The 22,362-nt window shown below is 54.3% G+C and overlaps 6 protein-coding genes across 6 annotated transcripts; 5 read left to right on the plus strand and 1 right to left on the minus strand.

The window, feature by feature from the left end:
- Positions 1–612: 612 nt before the first annotated feature.
- On the plus strand, positions 613–4,746 carry CGCS363_v009631 (UPF0592 membrane protein; the record flags this gene model as incomplete). Its single annotated transcript, XM_036641480.1, has 1 exon — positions 613–4,746. The coding sequence occupies one exon, from the start codon at positions 613–615 to the stop codon at positions 4,744–4,746; it is 4,134 nt and encodes a 1,377-aa protein (XP_036493626.1).
- Positions 4,747–8,587: 3,841 nt separating this feature from the next.
- Positions 8,588–8,945, plus strand: CGCS363_v009632 (uncharacterized protein; the record flags this gene model as incomplete). Its single annotated transcript, XM_036641481.1, has 3 exons — positions 8,588–8,614; positions 8,685–8,841; positions 8,896–8,945. 3 exons carry the CDS (start codon positions 8,588–8,590, stop codon positions 8,943–8,945), a joined length of 234 nt encoding a protein of 77 aa, XP_036493623.1.
- Positions 8,946–11,594: 2,649 nt separating this feature from the next.
- Positions 11,595–12,326, minus strand: CGCS363_v009633 (uncharacterized protein; the record flags this gene model as incomplete). The annotated part of the gene is made up of 1 exon (XM_036641482.1): positions 11,595–12,326. One exon carries the CDS (start codon positions 12,324–12,326, stop codon positions 11,595–11,597), a length of 732 nt encoding a protein of 243 aa, XP_036493624.1.
- A 1,288-nt stretch (positions 12,327–13,614) lies between these two features.
- CGCS363_v009634 (uncharacterized protein) lies at positions 13,615–14,106 on the plus strand (the record flags this gene model as incomplete). The annotated part of the gene is made up of 1 exon (XM_036641483.1): positions 13,615–14,106. One exon carries the CDS (start codon positions 13,615–13,617, stop codon positions 14,104–14,106), a length of 492 nt encoding a protein of 163 aa, XP_036493620.1.
- A 1,797-nt stretch (positions 14,107–15,903) lies between these two features.
- GRX7 (Monothiol glutaredoxin-7) lies at positions 15,904–16,817 on the plus strand (the record flags this gene model as incomplete). The annotated part of the gene is made up of 2 exons (XM_036641484.1): positions 15,904–16,438; positions 16,489–16,817. The coding sequence occupies 2 exons, from the start codon at positions 15,904–15,906 to the stop codon at positions 16,815–16,817; spliced, it is 864 nt and encodes a 287-aa protein (XP_036493622.1).
- Positions 16,818–18,398: 1,581 nt separating this feature from the next.
- CGCS363_v009636 (uncharacterized protein) lies at positions 18,399–19,466 on the plus strand (the record flags this gene model as incomplete). Its single annotated transcript, XM_036641485.1, has 1 exon — positions 18,399–19,466. One exon carries the CDS (start codon positions 18,399–18,401, stop codon positions 19,464–19,466), a length of 1,068 nt encoding a protein of 355 aa, XP_036493618.1.
- Between the last annotated feature and the right edge of the window lie 2,896 nt (positions 19,467–22,362).

The following is a 22,362-nucleotide window of genomic DNA, read 5'->3' on the forward strand; positions in this document are numbered from 1 at the left end:
CTCTGCCGGTAGTGTACACAGATACCGACAACACCGCACCCCGGGCACCGCATTCCCAAGTACCTACCTTACCCTGCGGATACCTTACCATTCGTAGGTTTGCGGCGGCTCTCGGTTCCCTTAACTGTGTACACCCCCAGCTTTTTTCCATGGTCATGTCCGACTGAGGGGGAATTTCGAGAAGCAACCTTACCTCACCTTATCTCGCCTCTCCTACACCACCACCCTACCGTCACCCTCACCTTACATACCTTACCTCACGCACACCTCTCTCTCCTCACCTCATCTCCAGCCTAGGGGAGCCAGCAGACGTCGTGCCACTGTGACACCCAGCATTCCGCCCGCCCTCCCTTAACCCTTCTCAGCCATATCACGACCCGATTCCCTATTCAGTCGGGAGCCCGCACCTGCTAGCCGCCCTCTGTCGTCACAGTCGCGAGTAAACAGCACTCCAACACACTGGGGGACTAGCCAGCCATCATTTATACGACACCCCAAGGAAACCTGCAGCTGCAGTCAGTGACAAGGTCATCGAAGGAAGGAGAAAGAAAGAAAGAAAAATAATTTCGTGATTGGGGAATTGGCCATGAAATGAATGGTCCGACGCTGACGATGGCCCCGGCCGTTGTCGAACCAGCCAATGGTTCCTACATGCACCGAACACACACATCCGATGACCGCGCCGCCGATGCGACGACTTCGACAACACCGACAAACCGCCAGCGAGGGCCGAGCGTGCAGGGCCGAGCTGCATTCGAATTGCCGTCTTTCGACACCATTCCCGACTTCGACACGACTCTCTCCTTCGACGTCAAGGACAACAAGGAGGAGACCCCGGCAGCAGCAACAGCAGCAACAACAACACAGAAAGCCGAAGAGAAGCTGCCGCAGCCGCAACCGCAATTGCCGCCGACAAAGGTTCGGTCAGATCCCGTGAAGCTGTCCAAGCCTTCCAAGGACGACGACAAGGAAAATGCGAGAGATGGGAAGCAAAAGGAAAAGGACAAGCAGAAGGAGAAGAGAGGCAGGAGAGCTTCGCTAATGGAACGACGAAAGTCATGGCTGCCAGCCTCCAGGTCGCCTTCCAAAGTTAAAGAGCCGCCTCTTCCCGACAGACCCAGTACACATGCCGGAGACCACGTGGATTTTGCTCTTGTTGCTGCTGCTGCCGCCGCTCCACCTGCTCCAGCTGCGGCGGTGTCATCCGGCTCGGCGGTACCACTGACGCGGCCACCAGAGCTTGAACGCCCCAGGACAGTCTCCGAGAGTTTCGCTAGCTTTGCAAAGAAGTCATGGATGTCGACCTCGCGGTCCCCATCTCCGAAGAGAAACCCAGAACCTGTCACACAAACACAGCCAGCTACATTGCGCCCTCCCCGCAGCCGAGCACCGAGCAACGATTCCGCGAAGAGCGCTGCCGAGACCTCCCGCAAGAGACCCGTGTCTCTCCTTGTTGACACCTCACAGTCTCCCGCGTCACGGAGCACCGAAAACCTGAAGCCCACGTCGCGCGCCCTCAACCGAGCGAGCACGTATCTGTCCAAGATCAAGCCTCGCCCGACAAGCATGCTCATCAAGTTGGGGTCTGGCAGCGAATCCGAGCTGAATCTGGCGCCTCCTTCCAGCCTCAGCCTGGCGCCTCCGCTCAGCGCCCCTCTAGCGACCGACCAGCGCAACAGCACCAGCAGCAACACCAGCAAGGCTCCCGAGCCGACGAAGCCTGCCGCGAAGACACTGTCGAAACCAGCCCCTTCGAAGGCAGCTTCAAAACCAGCTTCTTTCGCAGAGTCCCAGACAACGGTGACGGACGAGTCATGGAGCGAAATGTCGGCTAACAAGGACACCATTTGGTCCGCCTTCAGGTCATTGGATACCGAGTACGCCGGCTTCCCGAGCAAAATCATGCCTCAGCGAATGCACGTGGTGCGGGTAACTCTATTGCCCTTTTTGCGGACCTATATGAATCACATATCCAACAAGGGACTCAATTTCGAGGATGTCGAGCGGAGAGCGACGGTGCTGAACAAATGGTGGGGCGGATTGTTGGAGATGCTTGAAGGGCACGGCGGCCAGTCGCTTCCAGGTGTTGACCGACCGGTCCTTCTCGAGGCCTTGACGATGTTGATGATGAGACCCGAATGGCGATCGACGACGACATATTTCATGCCATTGGTGGACCGTTCGCCAAATGAACGCGTCCGACCCCGTTCGGGAACCCAGTCGACGGCGGATTCGTCACTAGCGTCGAGTCAGGCTTTCCTGGCCGAGTCGGCAGAGCACAATGTCCGCACCATGTTCGTGAGCAATCTCATGAAGCAGATGCAGATTGTGGTGGACAAGATGTCGCTGCGCCATGCGCCGCTGAGCCTCGTCAATTGGTGCGGTAAAGCCTGCGCCTACGGCTTCTTCTTTTGCCCGTCGGTCGCCGAGATCCTAGTCCGCCTCTGGGATCTGCGGCCGGAGCTCATTCGGCGAGCCGCGGATGAGTTTGGCCTGCCGAAGAAGAACAACGGCGAGAGCGAGGACATTATGGCGCTCTTCCCACCGAATCTGGGAGTCCTCGGTTGGCAGTCGCAAAGATACATCAGCATGCGCTTCAAGGAGAGGGTCAAGCTGTCTGTCATGGCCGCGAGAATTCCGTGGTTTAGCCCTTGGGTGACTAGATGGCGTGGCGGCGAGACGGATCTCTTCTTCATTTTCTGCAAATATTTCCACATCTTGTCGGAAGAGTTCATGCCCGAGGGCCTGCCTTTACTTGAGAAGGCGCGGTCGCCAGGTTTTGTGCTCGTCCAGAGTCAGCTCCTGGCCTGTCTGGAGTCTACGATTCACAGACAAGCCGAGGTGGATGCGATGATGAACCCGCTCCAAGCAGGCGATTCGTTCTATGGAGCTGATGCTGCGGCTACCTCCATGAATGTGCCAGGCAACTTGTTGAAGAACATGGCCGAGAACCGCCTCATCGTGCTACTGAAGGACATTTTGGGAGAGTCGGCACCGATCTTCAGCGCTGCGAGACGCACCTTTGCAGAGGCCTTCTTGTCCGTCATTCGCGGGGGCGTTCGGAAAGTCTCGGTGTATGATCACAGCGCCGTGTTCACACTTTGCGATTTCCTGGAGGAGGCTTTGGTGGCTTACGACCAATTCGACGACCTCAACAACCCGAACATTTCAAAGTGCGTCGATTGGCCTTTCTGGCTCGATGTGTGCAAGAAGATGTTGGTGTCCGACAACGCCATGACGGAGGTTCGCCTTTTGTCCTTCATCTACTCAACCTGGGAGACCGTCACGGCAGACCCTGCGAGAAAGAGGGCACTTTGCCTCGACTGGCTGCTCTCTGAGGAGATCTTCGACACCTACTTCAACCACTGGTGCCCCATGGTCCGTGGCTACTACATGCGCTTGCTTTGCTGGAGGATATGCCGAGACGCCGGTAGCGCCAACGAGACTGATGCCGAGATCTTCCTCGTCGCTGCGTCCAGACTTAAGACGGTCTGGGCTCACTACCTCTGGCTCCGCAACACCGCCGAAGCAGCCGAAAAGTTTCCCCCGTCTACAGCACCCTGCCTCCCGACACCGGGCAAGAAGTTCATGATCATCCGCACCGAAGTCAACCTCCCACAGCCGGGCTACTTCAACCAGCCCTTTGACTCGTTCTCCAAGATCCTCAACGGCGAGGGGTCTGTTGCCACGACCCCACCTACCGAGACCGCCGAGGCTGCTCCTCCCCCGAAGCCCGACAACAACAAGAAGCGCTGGTCTCTGTTTGGCAAGGTCTTGTCGCTTGGTGGCGCTGGCTCATCGAACTCGGACAGTGAGGACAATGAGCCGCGCAAGGAGTCGAAGTCCCTCACCAAGAAGGTTCGCCAGGGCGGCCCGCCACTGCCCCCCAAGATTTCCACCTCCGCTGCCTCCGCCATGACCTCATCCTCAGACGGCAGCTCTCCCGGAGGCTCCCCCATCTTCATGGAACAGAAGTTCGTTTTCAAGTTTACACTTACGTGGCAGCCTCCTGCCGTCCAGCAGCCTCGCGACCGCGTCCTCACCCGCCCGCGTCTTCCCGCTCCGGCGCAAGCGTGGGTCAGCGCCCGCTCTCGCAGTGGCAGCACCCCTCCACCCCCGCCGGCCGGTCTCCCCGAACCGACACGCCGTGTCTCTGGCGCAAAGCACCGGGGTCTTGTCGATGAGGCCAAGAACGCCGGCCCATTGAGCCCGCCTACGTCGCCGATACCGACATCGCCCACTGCCACTGGCCTCGAGCGCAAGTCCTCGGTCACCGCCGTATCCTCGACTTCTTTGGTCCGCAGACTCAGCAACAAGTTCGACTTTGAGGAGAACCCCAAGGCCGAGCTGATGACTTTTGACTTTGAGAACGCGGAGAAGACGTCTGCGTCGTCCGTGTCGTCTGGCGACTCGACAGATGCGTCGCCGGTGGAGGACAAGATCGAGGAAGAGCCGCAAGAGCAGCAGCAGCAGCCGCTATCCCCGCCGCCGCAGCAGCAAACGCACCAGCCCCCGTCGAGGATGCAGAGCCGCAGGTCCGGCCCTGAGCCGCTGACCCAGCCTCTGCGTCCCACGGGTTTCTACACCAAGCGCGCCGTCTACACTGGCCGCGCGCTTGCGGAGTGGAGCATCGTCGTCGCCGAATGCAACGGCTTCGTTGATCGGAGACGGGACGAGGGCGTGCTCGGCCTCAGCGACGTCGAGGTGCCGCTTCTCACCGTCGAGGGTTTCAGAAAGATTGGTTAGCCGCCGTCTATTGAATACCAGAGGCAGCGCAATGCATCTCCCCCTTTGGGAAGACTACCGAAAAGCGTTATGACAGAGGGCTGGATACGAGAACTGCTGGACACGAATGACTCCCCTCCCGAATGAAGACAACAGCAACAGCAAGCAAGCATAAAAGCATCAAAAGTATAGGCGTTGGCGAACCACGCCGCCTGATGAAAGAAAAAGGCGGCTCGTATTTTGGGAATTCTCTTGACGCATTATACCAATTCCCCGACCGAAATTCTCCACTACCCGAACGGGCTCCCACCGTTTCGTTTCTTTCGTGGGCTCCTGTTCCAACAGACTCGAATCCCAAGCATTGTTTCCCCTTATCCGCCCAAATTATTGCTTAGAGGATCATTTCATCTTCTTCGTTGTCAGTATTGTTCTTGACTTCTGCAAACATCATCAAAGTAATGATAGTTTATTCTTTTTCTTTCTGCGTGTGTGTGTATGAGACCGAACTGGTGTGGGATTTGGTTGGGCGTTATCTTTGGGAAATCGGAATCACAGAGCGGATTATAACCAATTGTTGCGAACATGGGGAATCGGGGCATTCATTGGAATTAGTTGTCATTTTTTGTGTGAACCCAAACAGAGTTTATTCATTCCATCTTTTTTTTTTCCATGCTCAATTCGTTTTAAACCGGGGAACACGGGACGGCTTTATTCGAGGGAACATAGTGTGTGAAATGTTTGTAGGATATCCCGTTATTATCAATGAGGAACACCTCTTTTGAGTCAATGTGAAGTTGAGGTGATGCTGTTAGTGATTCTCTGAATACGACGTGGATGATGGAGACGGATGCCGTGAGAGAATTGAGATGAGAAGCGGCTTCCTTGTGCGGTCAACATGTCAAATTCCCTTTTCGCGAGTGAGTTACCACTAAGCCAGCAGGTTCGATGAGGACCATCAGATCTTATTTGCTGGGCTTGCATGATTGATTTGCAAACAACGCAAACTAATTCAACATATACCTAGATCATGGGTTCGTTACATCGATGCGCCAATTCATACGTCAAGTCACGCACAATGAGGTACTGCTCTACCGACCGGCTGGGTGTGATACAATTCTGTGAGACCACGCCTTGATACTATAAAAGTCCTCAGTAACCGCTGCCGAGGGAGCGCTGCAAGGACAATGGTACACAACTGTAATAACGCTCACAAAGGTTGATCGATTCCAGCGCCGGGCAAGTGGCACGATGCGTAACGAGAAACGTAGGTATCCGTCTGTGACCTGGAGGCTGGCGTAAACCATGTAGCTGGCTGGTGTTCTCTGATGTCCTGCATCCCTAGAACTTTTAGTGTATCGTTTTGGTATACTATCCTCTGACGAGGACTGCGACTCGGAGTGGGGAGCTTTAAGAAGCAAGAAAGTTGTGCCGTTGCCGAGGACTAGACATTCAAGAACCCACTGATCCCAGGGCAGAGTCTAAAGGAGATGTTCTATTTGCTGCTGGTTTGAAGTTGAGTCTATGGCAGGAAGAGGGGTCTTATATAGCGTACCGTGTGAGAGGGTGGAAATGGAAGTGTGAGGATATAAGTAGGACTAGTTGGCGAAGAAGTCTTACAGTATTGGTAAGCAAACAATGTGAATGGTCCGTTGTACTTGTACTGATATGAGAAGTTGACCCTCTCTGTTTGGTGCTTCCGAAATGACCCTTGTCGGGAATCTTGTGGTCCACATCAACACATACCTTCCTGTGAAGAGGAATAAACCAGTGCTAATGATGGAAAATGAGGCCGAAATGAGCGACGCGGAGAGCCGGCGAAGCACTGCCATGGTCTCTGGAAGTCTTGCTTAATAGTGGTTGTTATGTGGTCCCTGGATACAATTTCGTCAAGAAAACACCAATCCATTTGCGGTTGCAGGTATGAGAATGAAGCGGTGGCTGTTACGTTTATGGGCGACACAGGGTGTTATCATCACGTAAAGGCCGAACCAAGAGTAAGGTGACAGGCGTAGCAGGAAGGCGCGTCATTTTGAGAAGCAGGTTTCTGACCAATCTTTGAGAAGTGTATATATTAGAGAGAATGACCGTCATGATAGATGCGCAGGCCAAAATAAGAGCGCGACGTGGATCTTTCGCGTCGGAGAGATAAAAGTCTCCTCGTCCTGAAGGGGAGGGCTAAAAAAGATTTGATATGCCGGAATTCAACGCTGTCTTTATCTTTCCCCTTGGGCCTCTTTCGTCGCTTGCGTATTCACGTCTTATTCGTGACGTCGTAATGAGGCAGCGCCTGGGTTCGGCTGCAACATTTTGAAGGATGCTTACGTGAAGGGCTTGCCAGGTTCTTCTTCAAGCGACAAAAAGAGTTGCGTCAGATATCTCATTGGTGTCGCAAGTCATGCTCTTGTTATTGGCCTACTCGTTCTATATCAACTAGCGCATCTTGACGGAACGCTGGGATTTACGACATTCGCGCGGCCACGGACTCGATTTAGGAGCATGAATATGACCACCATCATGTTCAGCAGCACTTCAAAAGGAGTTGCTAAACAAAGTGCGAGAATTTTCAGGTTATTTACCGTAGTATTCCGGTGCCAAGGTCAGTTTCCTGTGTGGCTTTGCTGCAGCACGGAGCAGGCGTCGAAAGCAGCTGACGTTGAGCAGCGCCGCATCCTCGTGTCACTCTGCCGGCCCTGTTGCAGCTGGGTTGTGATGTTTCAATCATACAGCCAAACTCGAACGCTTTACGGACTTCTCTTCAAACCATCGAGTTTTGTTCCATGGAGATGGCCGTGACATGGACTCAACTCGGTAGTGATTCAACAAGCCACTAAAACCTTTCTATTGTTGTTTCTTGCTCATGAGACCAGTGGTGCAATATTGAGGCATCAGGATATAAATAACCAGAAGCTGCTGGTAAGCAATCTGAAGAGAAGGACGGAACAATTGACGGGTTTGTGCTCTTGTAGTTCTATGTGGGAAAGACGGCGTCGAGAGCTGTCTTCACGATGAGCCCAGGAATGCCATCCATGGCTATGAGACGCGTTACGATCTCCGGACCGTCTCTTGTCTCTCCTAGTTGAATATTGAGTGCCAATACGCAAGGTGTTATCGCGAAGTAGCGGGCAAGCCTCTTCAACTGACAAAGTGAACGCCCTTTAGTGACAGGGCTAGGCTGGTATTCAGTGCATCTGATGGTTCTTCAGCGTCAGAAAGTTCATTGTCACACATTTGCCGGACTAATAGCTTCAAATCTCCCATGTATTTATATGGTGAAGATGGATAATGGCATAGCCAGCCTTTGCGGCTGGTAGCGTTCAAGTAAACTCACACACCTTCGAGTTGCTCCACCTTCGATTGTAGGACTATGATATCTGTCTCGTCTGCATAAATTCGATAGTAGTTTGTACGTGGCCGAAATCCAACTCCCGAAGAATGGCTGACGAAGCTGATTGCCTTTCTGGGCATGCAGCTGAAGCCCTTGGCCGGATTCGTACCCTCCATCTGTCCTTGTTCAGCTAGCGTGGACGGATGACTGCGGCCCGACCCAACCAAGATGTCAAACTCAATTGCAAGGGTCGTTTTGGATGTGATAGATTGACGGAGTTTCAGCTGTAGAAGAAGTCGACGCTGGTCCAATCGTTGCGTGCGGAATACGTGACGTTAGGTGCGTTCAGCTGCTGATTTGAACGTCGTGGCTCTACACCAACAGAAACGTCGCGGCCGAAACAAGATCCTCGACTGAGATATGTTGGAATCGTGGCTGGCGTGGTTGAACTAACGATTCCGATGTAAAATACTTACCGTCTTTCTCATCGTGGGATCAAGGTGATGCCGAAGATAGCTGAACACATCTTCCGAGAAAATGATTGAGTATATAAAGCAGACCTTAGTAGACTTTGTTTCCCTTTGATGAAGATCTTCTCAACACAACATTCTTAGAGTAAACCGACCATTCGCAGAATAAGCTGATCAACATGAAGCCGGCAGTTTTCTTGACCAACCTTATCGCCGTGACGGCTGCGCTTCGCATACCTTCCCGACACTCAACTCAGTCCATCGTGGTGTTCGAAACCGATGACATTGAAGTTGCCTGCTCCATCTTTTGTATTGGGCTCAGTAAGTTCGACCATTTGAATAAATACCTTATTCTTTCTGACTGGAGTTTCTCAGCCAAGTGCTGTCCAAGCGGATTCTGCGTGGCTCTCTGGGAGTCCTGCTAGGGGCTTGATGCCAGTCGATGACTCGGGTGGGATTTCGATTTTGATGCGGTACCTGAAGTGGAGTAAGCCGTTGGGACGTGAGGGGCCCTGCCAGATTTCAAGCCCGAAGATGGGCGATGGGAGCGATTGGATCGAAGACTGGAATATACAAGGGCGCGTTATGCACCGGCTTATGGCTCTGTGCTTCTTCAAATTGACTTGGTTGTAGTCTGAATCTGCTTGTATTCGTGACCCAGTTGCATTCAGTAACGGACGATTCGCGACCAAGACTCATAATGCCCGTTATATCCCCTCAACACCAGCCGGGTATTACATTGCTGCGACTGCGGCCCTTCGGCCTCTGTGTTGTCTTATGCTTATTAAGGACTTATACTCAAGAAGAAGTACATGTAGTAATGCAACCTGCTAGCGTCTTAACGTATGGCCCTCAGGGCGGCGTCCTTCCCTGCAAATGAATAATAACCTGTAATCAAGACCTGGCTGGAATGTCGGATCATTGGCGCTCAAATCTGGACAGGGACAGCTAGTCTGATTTTCATGATGCCTCTTATACCTGAGAATGAGGCAAATGCTGATAGTTTTGCGCATGGCGAAAATCCAAGACCTAGCTAGACTGAGCTGGATTATAGATATAAATTTCACACGATTGCGACGGTGGTTCAACGTGCAATCCGTAATTCATCCCACGCATCGCGAATGTGAAGATTGGTTGTGAATAAACGGGGGAATTTGTAGGCGTGCGAGTGCTATTGATGAGATTGGCAAGGCCAGCATCGTGCGACGGTAGAGTTGAGGCCATCAAGTGATTCAACCTCTTTCCGCCTCTGGTGTCCGGCATTCTCACTCATACGTCTTTGTGGTTTTGAAATGAATAATGTGACGACACTACCGAACATCTCTGCTTCGGAGCTGGGAGTCACAAATGTTGTGGCTAGGCATAAACATGACGTCGAAAAATGACAGACTTATACATGTAGAGTCGACGTCAAGCAGCTCCCGTGAAGAATGGTCGACCGCTAATTGCCTGTCTTTGTCCCGGAAAGAATCAAACCGAGGTCGCACATGATTCGAGAGGGCTTAAATAGCTTCAGTGTCCCAACACACCGGGATCACATAAACATGGGCGTGGGCTCACGTGCAGCGGCAACGCGTGAGTCCACAACATCAGGCATACAAAAGTAAAAGGGCTTCTAACGTACTTTCTAGAATATGAATCTATCACAATCAAGAAGTCAATGAGCGATTCCAATTGTCAATGAGGTCTTTCTGTTCATTTGCTTAATACGCTGCTTGGCTACTTTACACAGTCACATCCATCAACGCACGTCTAGGGCTGGGCGAGGCAACAATGAGCAACGTGGACAAGAACGATTATCCTGTATCGTTGCCAGCGTATCCTGAATGCATACGAAACCAGCAGAAACGAGAAACATAGTCAACTCCACCGCAGAGAAACCCCTCGAATACTCATCTCTTGTGCCGCTGCGAGCACGAGAACGATGGTTAGATGCCCACCGCCAACACCCTCCCATTGTCGCGATGGACTACTGGTGGTAGTGGGCCGCGACTTTTTCTTCTTGTTCAGCGCATTACCGCCTGAGGGCACGACTCTTATAAACCTTCCCCATAATATGATGGGGAGATGGCGGCTACGTCTAGTGCCGATGAAATGTACAACATAAAATGTCTCTAAGTTCTCTAGGCTTGAAGTTCAGACATTGATCGCGTCTTGTTCTGTATCTCGTTTGCTACGACATGGGTAACGGTAGTAGGTTCCATGTCGACAATGTGACTTATAGATGCAGTTTTCAGTTTGACATCTCGATTCTCATGACAGCAGTGCTCTTTCATTCTCAAAGTATTCGTGGTGATACAGTGAACAATGACAGTGATAAGAGACGGGGCGGAGCGGGGTCAGGGGACGTCTGATACAGGGGAAGTTTGCTCGTCGAGTGATGTAATAGAACTCGTTCAATGGCCACTTCCAACATGGCACGAGAAAAGAACATTGCAGAGTCACGTAACAGAAACTTCAAGTTTATATGGTAAAATTCCAGTTTCCCCAGTATCGAATGTGTCCTTTGTTCAGCCTATGTCCACCTCCACCAGGAGAGGCAGGAGAACATGAGCACACGGGACAGAATCTTGAAGCGGAGGAAAAGTGATGGGGGAAAGCTGACCTGCTGAAGTGCTACGAGAAGGAATGGGGGAAAATCGCGAGACATCGCGGAGGACATGGTCCGCTACAAAAGCCCTTGAGAGTTCGAGGCCCGCGAAGCTGGATCGTGACGCCCTCAGAACGAGGCCTAGCCACTTGCCAGTCAGACCCGACCCCTCATCCAGACCCTGATCAGCTGAGAGAAGCTTCCATCTCCTGCCAAGGAAGACATCAATCCCTGCATCCAAAGCTTGGTTCCAGGCCAGAAGACGAACAATATCCCTCAGCCTAGCCCCTTCGAACCTGGCGGGAAAGCATGATTGTGAGCTGATGTGAGATGTGAGATATTGGAGCCCTCTTCTCGTGTGTCGTGAGTCCAGGCCCTGTCCAAAAGGAGTGATAAGAACCAAGAACTAGGAACGACAGAATGCCGCAAAAGAAAGACCAAGAAAAGCCCCGAAAGCTTGCATCCTGCTGACCCCCTTCTCTCGCTATCCACCAATCTCCTTCTGCTTCTCCCAACCTGCGATCCTGGCCAGAAGCTTCTCCCTTCTTACCATCGCCTCGGGTCGCCAGACGCCCTCCTTCTGCGGATAAAAACCCTCAAAGCGGAGCTTCCCGTCGTCTGGAATCTCGAAGAAGGACTGTTTGCTCCGCACGAAGATGTGCACCAGGTCCGGGCCCGCAGCGAGCGCCACCGGCGCATCTAGCGTCCCGACGCGCAGGAACTTGAGCAGGGGGCAGTCGTCGTAGTTGCTCCAGACGGCGGTCAGGCAGACGGGGCAGCGCGCGATGTTCTGCGGCGCGCCTGACTCTGCGGGAACAGGGAGGAGAATTGGTGAGGCGGTCGTGGTGGTGGTGTCGTCTGGCAGGCAATCCGAACTGCCGGGACCGTCCTCGACGGGCCTGGGCCCGGCTTGTCTAGGGGTCCAGGTGTCCAGAAGGGACGGTGGGAAGGTTATGGACTGTTGGAGGGTGGTAGCGCCGCCCGGCAGAAGTGTGACCAGCTCGCCCTCGACGACGGCGTTTACCGCGAAGGCGGTGCCAGTCTCACGTTGGCAGGAGGTGCAGTGGCAGCAGTGGACGACGAGAGGCGCGGCGGTGAGGGCGTAGCGGATGTTGCCGCAGGCGCAGCCGCCCTCGAGGGGGAAGGTGGTGTTGTTGTAGGTGTTGGTGGTGCCGTGAGGCGCGGTCTGGACGGGGTCGTGCGACGGTTGAGACATCTTCTCGGCGGTGGTGGTGATCCGTTTGGGAGAGAGACCGGGTTGCGCTTTGCCGTAGTCGATCAATCAGGCAGATCTGGACTCTGACGGATTGTTTCGTCAGGTCTCAGTGCTGCCTTGCTTTGCGTTCTCGATGGTGGTGAGGGAGGATTGGACGAAAAGGCACGACGGCGCAGCCTGGACGCAAGAGGCGTGTAAGTGACATTTCTGCGGGGGGCTGGGGATGGGGGGGGGTGATAATTCTGGCACCTGAAGACGTGTCTCGGAAGGACCCTGGATCTAGGCAATACTGGTCTAGCCGTGATGTAGATGGCAGATTTTGACTGAGAAGACAGTGAAGGAGGAAAAATAAGAGAGGCGAGGAGAAAAGGAGAGACGGAGGAGATGAGCTTTTGGAGCAAGAACAGCAGGCGAGCGGGGGCTGACACGAAGAGCTTGAGGGAATTCGCAGGCCCAGTCAGAGGCGGCATGATGGCCTGAATAGGCAAGTTTCTTATCTAATCGCTGCAAAGCGACGCCCGCCCCTTTCCGTCTGCGCCTTTAGGCAGACAAGGCCGGAGCATTCGTGCGGAAACGGTCCTTTCGGCCGCGCCTGCATAGCCCTTCTCGACTTTCCGACCTCTGTGGACCATTAGAAGGTGTGTTTTGACGATGGTTCAAAGGGGATATCTCCTGTAGACTGACTGGGCGCATCCGCTCCAGACGCGCCTAGCCTTCGTTCGAAGTGGTGTGCTGCTCGCCCCACGGCCGAGAGCAAGGCGACGCCCTGAGACCAGGTGAAGCGACGAGATGGTCGAGCTTTTCTTGGCTCTGGGGAGTCAAGGCCATTTGAATTGATCATTTGTGACGGTAGTGGTGTTGTGAAGGAAGGGATTGGGTGGTTGACTCAGACAGAAGACCCTTCGGTCTCTGGGCAAACCGCCAAACAAACCATCGCAGGGTCTGAATCGCCAATGCCCCCTCCACCGACGATGTCCGCATTCCAGCGGGTGGCAGGTTCTCGTTTGACGTCGGCGTGACTTGAACAAAGCTAGGCGCCGTTGAACATGACGTTGGGGTGTCTCTTCGTCATAGCATGTCGGGCGTGACCGGTTTCCGAGAACTTTTCACTGGAATATAAACCGTTGCAACGCCTTCCACGGTCCAGAACCCCGCAAGACATCAAGCCTCGACCGTTTTTCAACCATACCAGCCAGCCAGCCATTTCGATAAGAGCAGTGGAATTCTCACGCTCCGAAAACGATCGAACCCAAAACTCTCTCAACGGTAACATCCGAATCTCATAATCATGCAGCCCGTCACCTACCTGGGACTGCTCTTCTTTTGCTCAACGCCGGCTCTCACGGCACCCTCGCATGTTCACAACCATCTGCAGCGCCACAGAGATCGCGCCGCAACACACGCTCACATCAAGCACGACCACGAAATGCTGGCCAGACGGGCCGAACAAGTCCGACTGGAGGCACTGGAGAACGCCCAGCCGGAAACTCAATCAAATTCACCCGCGGGCAAACCAGCGACACAGTCACCGTTAGAACAAGGGCCGACCGTAACGCTGTGGGGACAACAGACCGGCCCCAAGACCGCCGCGGCCGGGGCCGACGAGGTGGTAATACGAGCGCCCGGATCGGGATTTGGGTACGGCAGAAGCAAGGTTGCGGCGCACGGCGAAATCGACCTGGAGCATGTTGTGGAGGGTCTCGACAGCCGGCAGATGGACGCAGCGACACGGCTGTTGCTTGCCCATGCGGCGCGGAAACACAGCGGGTTCCGTCGTTAGGCCTCAGCAGGAGGAGGCGTCTTTGGGTGGTTCGTGCGGCTTCATGTGTATTTTTGGCTGGAATGGTGGCTTTCTGCTTTGGACTAATCGGGCGGTCGCGAGGGCTGGAAGAGTTGGCCAAGATGAAGATAGAGAGCGACTTGCTGCAGGATCAGCGGGTGATGCGCGCGGGAACGTAGGGCTGGCTGGTATTTTTAGAAGTCAAATTGTGAAAAAATGTGATTCTTCTTCTGGGCAGTTGAGACGATCCTCATTCGTATGTATTGGCTCTTGCGTTGATGTCGGGCAAACTCTGTATCGTAGAGATGAATTGGCACACCCTCCAACAATGAACCCTGAACTGCACTGTGACTCCTCGTCATCGTCATCGGATTTTGCAGTGCATGTCGTGTCAGCATGCGGATGGAGAAGGCGGTGGATTTGGGTGTGTCAGCGGCGCTCTCGCATCCCTGCGTGTATCGAGAATCGGCCCTGGTGCTCCTGGAGACAATGTCTGTCTCGTCGAAATGCCGGTGCATATCAGTATTTTGTGTGCTGAAGCGGCTAAAGAAACGAGGGCGGGTCGAGGATGCTCCCTTTCGTTAGATGATGGCGCTGATCGGTGAGAGTCCCTGACAGTCGTCGTTGGGGAGAATCTTCGAAATAGTCGGGGCGGTCAGCGGTTGACATCACAGTCGGAGATATTTGTAAGAAGCATTGCGGCGATGGCGACTGCCGTTTCGTTTCGAGTCGTGTAAAGCCATCCCATGTTGTTTCCTGCGAGCAAGGCGGCGTGTGTCAGGGTGACGATCCTCCGAGCCGTGTGGTGTTTGGGAAAAGAAACTGTGTAGCTGGGTGCCTTTGTCAAGTAAAAGTACAGTGCGGATGAATCTGATCAAATGGCGCGAGATGATTGGCGTGTATATCCTCAAATGACCCACAATAGCTTGCAGGCAGGGAACGGGGTCGGGGTACTTTAATCTATGATCTTGGCACGGGCAACTGTGCTCCCCGTCGCGCACGTTGGCAGCCATGGAGCCCATTTGGGTGAGGTGCGCCTCCAGCTGAAAGAGCCACAGCATCCCGCCGCTTCCAGAAGTCCCTGCCTCTGCAGTATTCCGGCCAGCCTCTTGTCCAACCCAACGGCACAGCACAGCAGCCAGTCACGAGGGCACCACTGCACCTTGTCGATCCCACTTGCAGTTGGAGCTCTCCAACTCATCGCCTTTCGACGGCTCCCACTTTCTCAGAACGCTGCCTCTGCCTCCACCTTCCTCCTCCTGTTCGTCCCCTTATTACGAGCATCACACGTTTCGACAGCCACTACGCGACACCTCCTCAGCTCCAGCAACACGCTGCCCCTTTCCTTTCCAAGAAGAGAACAATACTCGCCATTACTATTGCTGCGCTTGCGACGCCAGCATCAATTCGCCTTGTTGCTTAGGGAATCCTGCCTTACCTTATTAATCCATCGTCCACCCATTCGAAACATTCAAAGCACCCGATTGCTGGGGGAGCTCCGGAACGCTTGGGCTCGTACTTATCCACGCCAGAGCCGCAGGGAGACCGCTTTCTGTGTCGAATCCGAATCCCTGTCGAGTCTTTGCTTCTTGCCCGCTTGCTACCGTAGCATTTACGAGCCGTCATCTCCTGACTGTCAACTTGCCATCGTTGCACCAACTCAATCGCCCACAACAGACCAGAAGCAATCGTGACATTGCTCGACCGTCGCATCCCGACCATTGTCTTTTGCCCGCGCACATACCCTCATACCAACCTCACCCGTCGCGCACCGTCGAGCGCCAAGACTCTCTCGCGATGCCTTCGCCAAGGCAACTGCGCACCCTCCTGATCGGTGTCATGATCGGAGTGGTCTTCGTCCTCTTCTACACCTCATCACTCCGATCCGGCGAGGCCAGCGACTCGCGCTCCGTTCAAGACTTCTATCACAAGACCGTCGAGGGTCTTAACAAGAAACCTCCGCCAGGCCAGGCAGTGCTTGACCAGAACAAGGGCAAGGCCGCTGGCCATGTGCCTACTGACAAGGACGCCGACGGCGATATCGACGAGGACGATGCGAAGTTGGCCAAGGATATGCAGGAGAGGTTGAAGGCTGCCGAGGACAAGGCCAAGGAGTCTGCGAACAAGAAAGCGCCGCTGAAGCCTGACGCACCGAGCGAAGTCGTCGGTAAGGGCAACTCGGCCGCGGGACAGGACAAGAAGAAGGAGAAGACGGGCACCGCAAAGGACGTCTCGGCGGAGAGCCCGAAGGAGGAGAAGAAGGAGAAGGAGGAGACCGCCGAGGAGCATGCCGTCGAGGTGGAGCTCAACTCGATCCTGAAGAAGTCGCCGGGTAGGTCGAGCGTGGCAGCTGGGAATGAATAGTTACTAACTTGAGAACAGTCATCATTTTCTCCAAGACATACTGTCCTTTCTCGAAGAAGGCAAAGGAGATTCTGCTCAACAAGTACTCAATCTCCCCCGCCCCTTACGTCGTCGAGCTCGACAAGCACAAACTCGGACCCGAATTGCAAGCTTTCCTGGGCGAGAAGACCGGCCGCAGAACTGTCCCCAACATTTTGGTCAATAGTGTGAGCATTGGTGGAGGCGACGACATTGTCGAGCTGGACAACCAGAACAAGCTGTTACCCAGGATTGTCGATCTTGGACAAAAGAAGGTTGAAATGAAGCTGCAGACCGCCGACGGATTGAAGAAGGAGCAAAAGAACTAGGCCGGGCGCGCTCTTGCATTTCCTTTCTATATTTTACATCCTTTCTGGCCGACATTATCTTCTTGGAGCAAACTAGGGATACGGTGGAAAACTGGCGGAGGATTCCCCAGTAATGGACATTGCATACTCGGCGTTTGGGATCGATTCAATTCTCGTCACCTGCAAACAGACCTCAGCCAGCGATATCGAGTCTTTCCAGAATCGCGACGGCGGACGAAGTCAAGGAGACAGCGGCGCGAGACAGCGACAGCCCTATAATGCGGAGGGACCTGTACGATTAGCGCGTTCAAAGAATACATGACTATGCCGTTCCGTTGGCCGGTCGTTACTTCTCCAACCAGTGTGTCCTTCGACAGCCAGGCCATGGTGGGCTGGCTAGATGGACTTGCACGCCTGAGGGCACAGATTGGGCCTTCGACGAGTTCATGAGGCTAGTGAAACCTTCAAGCGAGGTTTTTTTTGGGGGCTTACAGTTGTCGGCAAGTAATGCGAGAGACCTTGAGTGGCACCGATGTTCTGCATTCACGGCGCTTGCCAAACACAAATCAAGGCTGGTAAACTAGATTTTCTAGTCTCCCATGCCTCTCTATTGTCTTCTCATCGTCCCCTACAACATCTTCTCTTATTTCATGGCTCTGTGGGCTTTCTGACCAACCTGGCCCATTCTATCCTTCTCCTCGTTACTCTGAGGACGGATATTTCTTGAGACGCTCCAATTGCGGCAATTGACATGGCGGGGCAGGGTCCTCACGATCCAGCTGAGGCTCTTTCTAGCTACCCCGCCAAGATCGGCAGCGCAGTACTGTCCGGGATCAGGTCTCCATGACACAATCCGTTGGCGCGTGTTGGCCATAAAGGTGTCAGGTACGTTCAAAAGCAGGATTCGGGCCCTAATGAAAGCTTTGTACCCATGTTTCCTGTGGTTGTTGCGAAAGCGCTTGTGTTCATTGTGTCTTTGTCGTGTCTTCTGAAGAGTTGAAGGTGCCCCGCGGCGGTTGTCATCGCAGCCCCTCGCCTCTCTCCGAAGCTTCCAACAACCCCAATCCTGTTCAACTCCAGGAGGATGCAAGCACGACAGCGACAATGTCACACATGCCTGACTAATGTAAGATTAACTGCGACTCTTTTGGACGGCTCGCCTTCTGACACCACTTTTTTGATCTAGATTTCTGGGGCGGAGCGCAATCGCCATCATCAATTGAGAACCCGGATGGTCCACGTCGCAACATGAAAAGGCAGCCGGGTTCTCACTTGCGCCTGCGAGATGTATTGCTCAACAGCCTCTCCCGTCTTTCCGTCTCATCCTGCCTCTTGCCTTTTTACTTTCAGAAACCACGTGGTCACGGGTGCTGAACGGCGTGGCGCCTGACATTTCATCTCATATCGTTGACTTACACATCGACTGCTAGTGCTGCCCCTGGCGCATCGTCAACGACCACCCTCTCCAATTCACTACCTTACTTAACACACATCAATCAAGACCATATTCTCCCCCTGATTCTTTCTTGGACACGCTCGAAACCATCAATTGGACTTGAATCACTTATCAACAACCTCTACTTCATCATCTATTCTTGGATAATGTCTCTTCTCCCTCCACACCTGCTTCTCCTCGTCGCGGAGCGCGCGGGCTTCTCAGAGATTCAGGCCCTCAGAGCAACATGCAGAACGAATCGTGAGCTGCTGGACCGGTATGAACATGCCGTGACCAAGATCAACGCCGCCCACTACCCCTGCGCACCCTGCAACCACATCCTCGCCTCCGACACAAGAGAGCGCGAAGTCCTGCCCAAGGACACGTTCGAAATCATCCGGGAACTCGAGACGCGCGAGAGCAATATCGAACAGCTCATCAACGGCGCCTTCCTCGCCTTCTGGGAAGAATACGACCTCCAAGATACATCCAAGGCGGACCTGATCCGTGCCAGCCTCACCAGCGCGCTCTGGCGGTGCTCAGAGATTGCGGACCTTGAGACACACTCCATAAGATACAGAGAAGACATCGTCCCGCGGAGAGACCCCTGCGTCAAGTCGCTGATTCACCAAGACATCATCCTGCGCGATGCGCCGCCGCCGGACGGCTGGCACCTCGCACTCAAGGAGGTCCACCAGTCGAATCGGCAGGACGTGCGCTTCCGGCAGCTCGCCTACGTACGGAGCCTGCCGGCGCAGGAGCTGGCGGGCATGGTTGTACTCTCGCACCTGACGAGCCAGGGGTACATGCGGTACCGGGCGCCGACGTCGGCGGCGTCGAGGCCGGAGATTGTGGAGATGGCGGTATGCATGGCGGAGAACACAATCCGGCACGGGATATTCTTCTTGTACAGCAAGATCAAGGGCTCGGAGGACGCGCATCACCATGCGAGGCTGTTGCTGGACGACACATACGAGGAGATGCGGCGATGGGAAGCAGGGGATCCGAGCGTGTTGCCGGGTCTTACGATGACCGTTGCTTCGCAGCTTTGCGAGAGGGTCGGGTGTGAGCACAGGGATCTGTTGCGGGCTGCATGTGTTTTGGTTAAGGGGGGTGTCTGGAAGAAGGAAGAGGACACGGAGCAGGCGGAGGAGGTTGAGCGGGAGAAGGATGTCGGAGACGAGCATGTTGGAGATGAGGATGTCCCTGAGCTGGTGCAGGTGGGTGGCCCTTGAGACGAACAGGGGGTGTGAAGATGGCTTGATAGAGATTTATGAGATTCATGCGTTATGACCCTGCCATTGGACTGTCTCGAAGAACATAGCGATACTTGATACTGATGGCTTCTACATGAGGGTGAACCAACAGGTATCGTTGTTCCCTAGAGATCTATTGGACTGTGGTGGCTATCACAACCTCCACAGATGTCTCGCGGCCAAGGATCAAGGCTCTGTTGGCATGAACGTTGCTTCCTGATGGCGTCGGAAAGTCTCGTCGAAACGATGGATCCCCTCGAGGCCCCGGATCTGAGCCTCAAGGGGGCCTCGTCGATGGAAGCCGTTCAGCAGCTCTGGAGTAGCTTCAGGCCAGGCATCCACGCTAGCAGGAGACTGTCAGAGACAGATCGGGATCGCGAGACTGACGTCTAGGTTTCGTGGCTTTTACGTCAAGCATATCTGGGATGCCGGGGGCAGAACGAGACTTCCCCTCCATCGCTGAACGCGGTTGGGGAGGTTATGAGGCCGAAGTAGTGGTTCTCTGGACGGTGCTTGGGGGTTGACGAGTCGGCAAGTGGTCTTCTGCTAAGGCATGGCGGAGAGACACCGGTTTATGAGGAGGACCTTCATTGTTCTTTCAGAGGGCACTGGGAACTGATAACCCAAGGACTTGAGCACGAGTGATGGGAGGATTGTCCGAGACTCTCTGGCTGATGCCCCCCGTGCAACGTCACCAGAGAGCTGAAGCCGAAACTTCCCGTGAGCGGCCACCCTCTCTTGTGCCGGATGCTAAGGTTACCCTGTCTCCATGACAGCCAAGTAGCATCTCCTGGAGGCGACACCAGCGGGTCTTGCAACAGGAGACGATCAGGACAAGCAGGGTTCTGGGGCGGCAACTCTTTAGATGTCATGGTGTACCTAGGCAGGAGGACGGGACAGGTGTCGTCGACGGCTAGGACCTGCCTTCCGAGACCGAGTCCATTGCCGCGGAGAAGAGGGGAGGGAGACTTGCTCAAGTGCTTGAGTCAAGGTGTGTATGGTGAGGCTTTAGGGTTGACGCGTCTTTGACGGTTCTCATGTCCATCATGGTTTCCCTTGGTCCAGAGAGCACTCTGAAGGAGGATCAACTGGGAACACACCTAGTAATGGTTGGAAAGATGCTGTTCAGCAGCTTGTGGGATCGCACCTGCTGGACTACGAAGTGAAATCAAGCCCGTAGGTCTGCCGAGACGCTTTCACACCTTCCTCCTAGTCCAGTGGGATCCCTAGCCCCTTCTTCATGTCGAAATCAGAGTGGGCCAAGTATTACGAATTGAGGGCAGACCAAGTTACCAGTCTATGTCGCAACTGAGGGCAATCGACTTCTACGATGGCAAGAGAAAGATTGCACCCGCGAATTCAGAACGGGATAGCTCTCTGTGCCCTTCCCTCGGAGACGCGGCATTGGCCTTTTCGTAATGGAAGCCGGCTGCCATCTGAGGTGTGTCGATGGATGAAGTCTCCCAGAATGTCAGACCTCACCCTCAGTGGGGGGGAAATTACAAAAACGTACACGTCGCCGAGGCTCCAACGTCGTAGGACACCCTTCCCCTATCTCACATCATCCTTGGAACGCTTCAAGTTAGGAATCCCCCACAGCAATCAGGCAACGAGGCGGGAATCCAGGCAGCCACAGGACCTCGAGAAGGACATCACCGCAGAACTACAGTTTAAACTGGGTTAGCCGTAGGCAGTTTCTTTCTGCCTGGCGGAGCAAAGGGGAAAAAAGTATGGTACTTTTCGGAGGGGGGCTTGTGTGACCAACACTCGACCCCGGGCAGGAGGTGGGAGACGCACGCCGGGGGTTTTCAGTGGTCAGCAAGCCAACGCCCGGGATGCCAAGCCGGTAAGGGATCGCCGAGAGATCGGGCTGCGGCGTTGCGTGGTAGACAAGCTTTTTTTCTCTCTTTCTCCTAGCGGCCGGGGAGCCGCGCGGATGGGCGACGACGTTCAGGTACGAGGGAAAAGCGGAGTGGATCTTTGGCGTGGTGATGGCTCATTGTGATGCGGAAGAGTCACTGTGGGGCGTGTAAGTTCTGCGACATGACGTTTCTTTGGGAAGAACATCTTCAGACACGGATGTGTTCATCTTGTCAAGAAAAAGAAGACGAACGAGACAGCGAGAGATTACGCGGTACTCGGGCAGAATGCCCTCAACACGAAGCAACGACCTTGCGGACACGAATCCGCGCCGCAGAGGAACAAAAGATGATGGATGACATGACTGCGTCTGGCGGTGATATTGCGCGTCCCGTAATTAGCGGGTTTTGCAGTGTAGGCTGCGAAATTATGCGGGAAGAGTCATCGGGTCGTCTTACACGCATACGGGAGGACTGCTGATTGGTCGGGAGATGGACGTTGGCAGCGTCCCGCGGCGGTGGTCTGTCGTCACGGGCCACGGGCGGCATCCCCGCTGATCTGTCTTTGCTTGCAATGGACCCCTGTTAGTTACGTTGATTGTAGGACCGGACCTTGCGGGATTCCTAGGACCTGCATCGTGGCTCAAGGCCGGCAAGCAGATGGAGCTGAAGTTGGTGGTGATGCACCGCCTGGTGACTCAGGTCAATATCTCACAGACAGGGTTGCGATGATGTTCGTTCAAGTCACCGAGGGACAGGGAAAGGGAAATGGAAAGGGTGTCGGATTCTCTGTCCGATATCCATCAGCCCGGGCTAGAGAGAAGAGGTTCGAACCAAGGACAAGAGACGGGCTGCCGGTTTGCTACGGCGACAACCTTGTTTTCTTTGGCGAATTGGGTCTGGATGCCTGTTGTCTAGCGGTTCCCCTCTCCCCTTTAGTCTGGTTTGCGCAAGCAGGGAGCTTAATTTGAGCCCTATCTTTTCTGCTGGACGCGTTGCCGGGAGCCGAAGAACGC

The sequence above is a fragment of the Colletotrichum siamense genome (genome assembly GCF_013390195.1).
Source record: "Colletotrichum siamense strain Cg363 chromosome Unknown KSG_Cg363_contig06, whole genome shotgun sequence".
In the NCBI taxonomy this organism is placed as follows: domain Eukaryota; kingdom Fungi; phylum Ascomycota; class Sordariomycetes; order Glomerellales; family Glomerellaceae; genus Colletotrichum; species Colletotrichum siamense.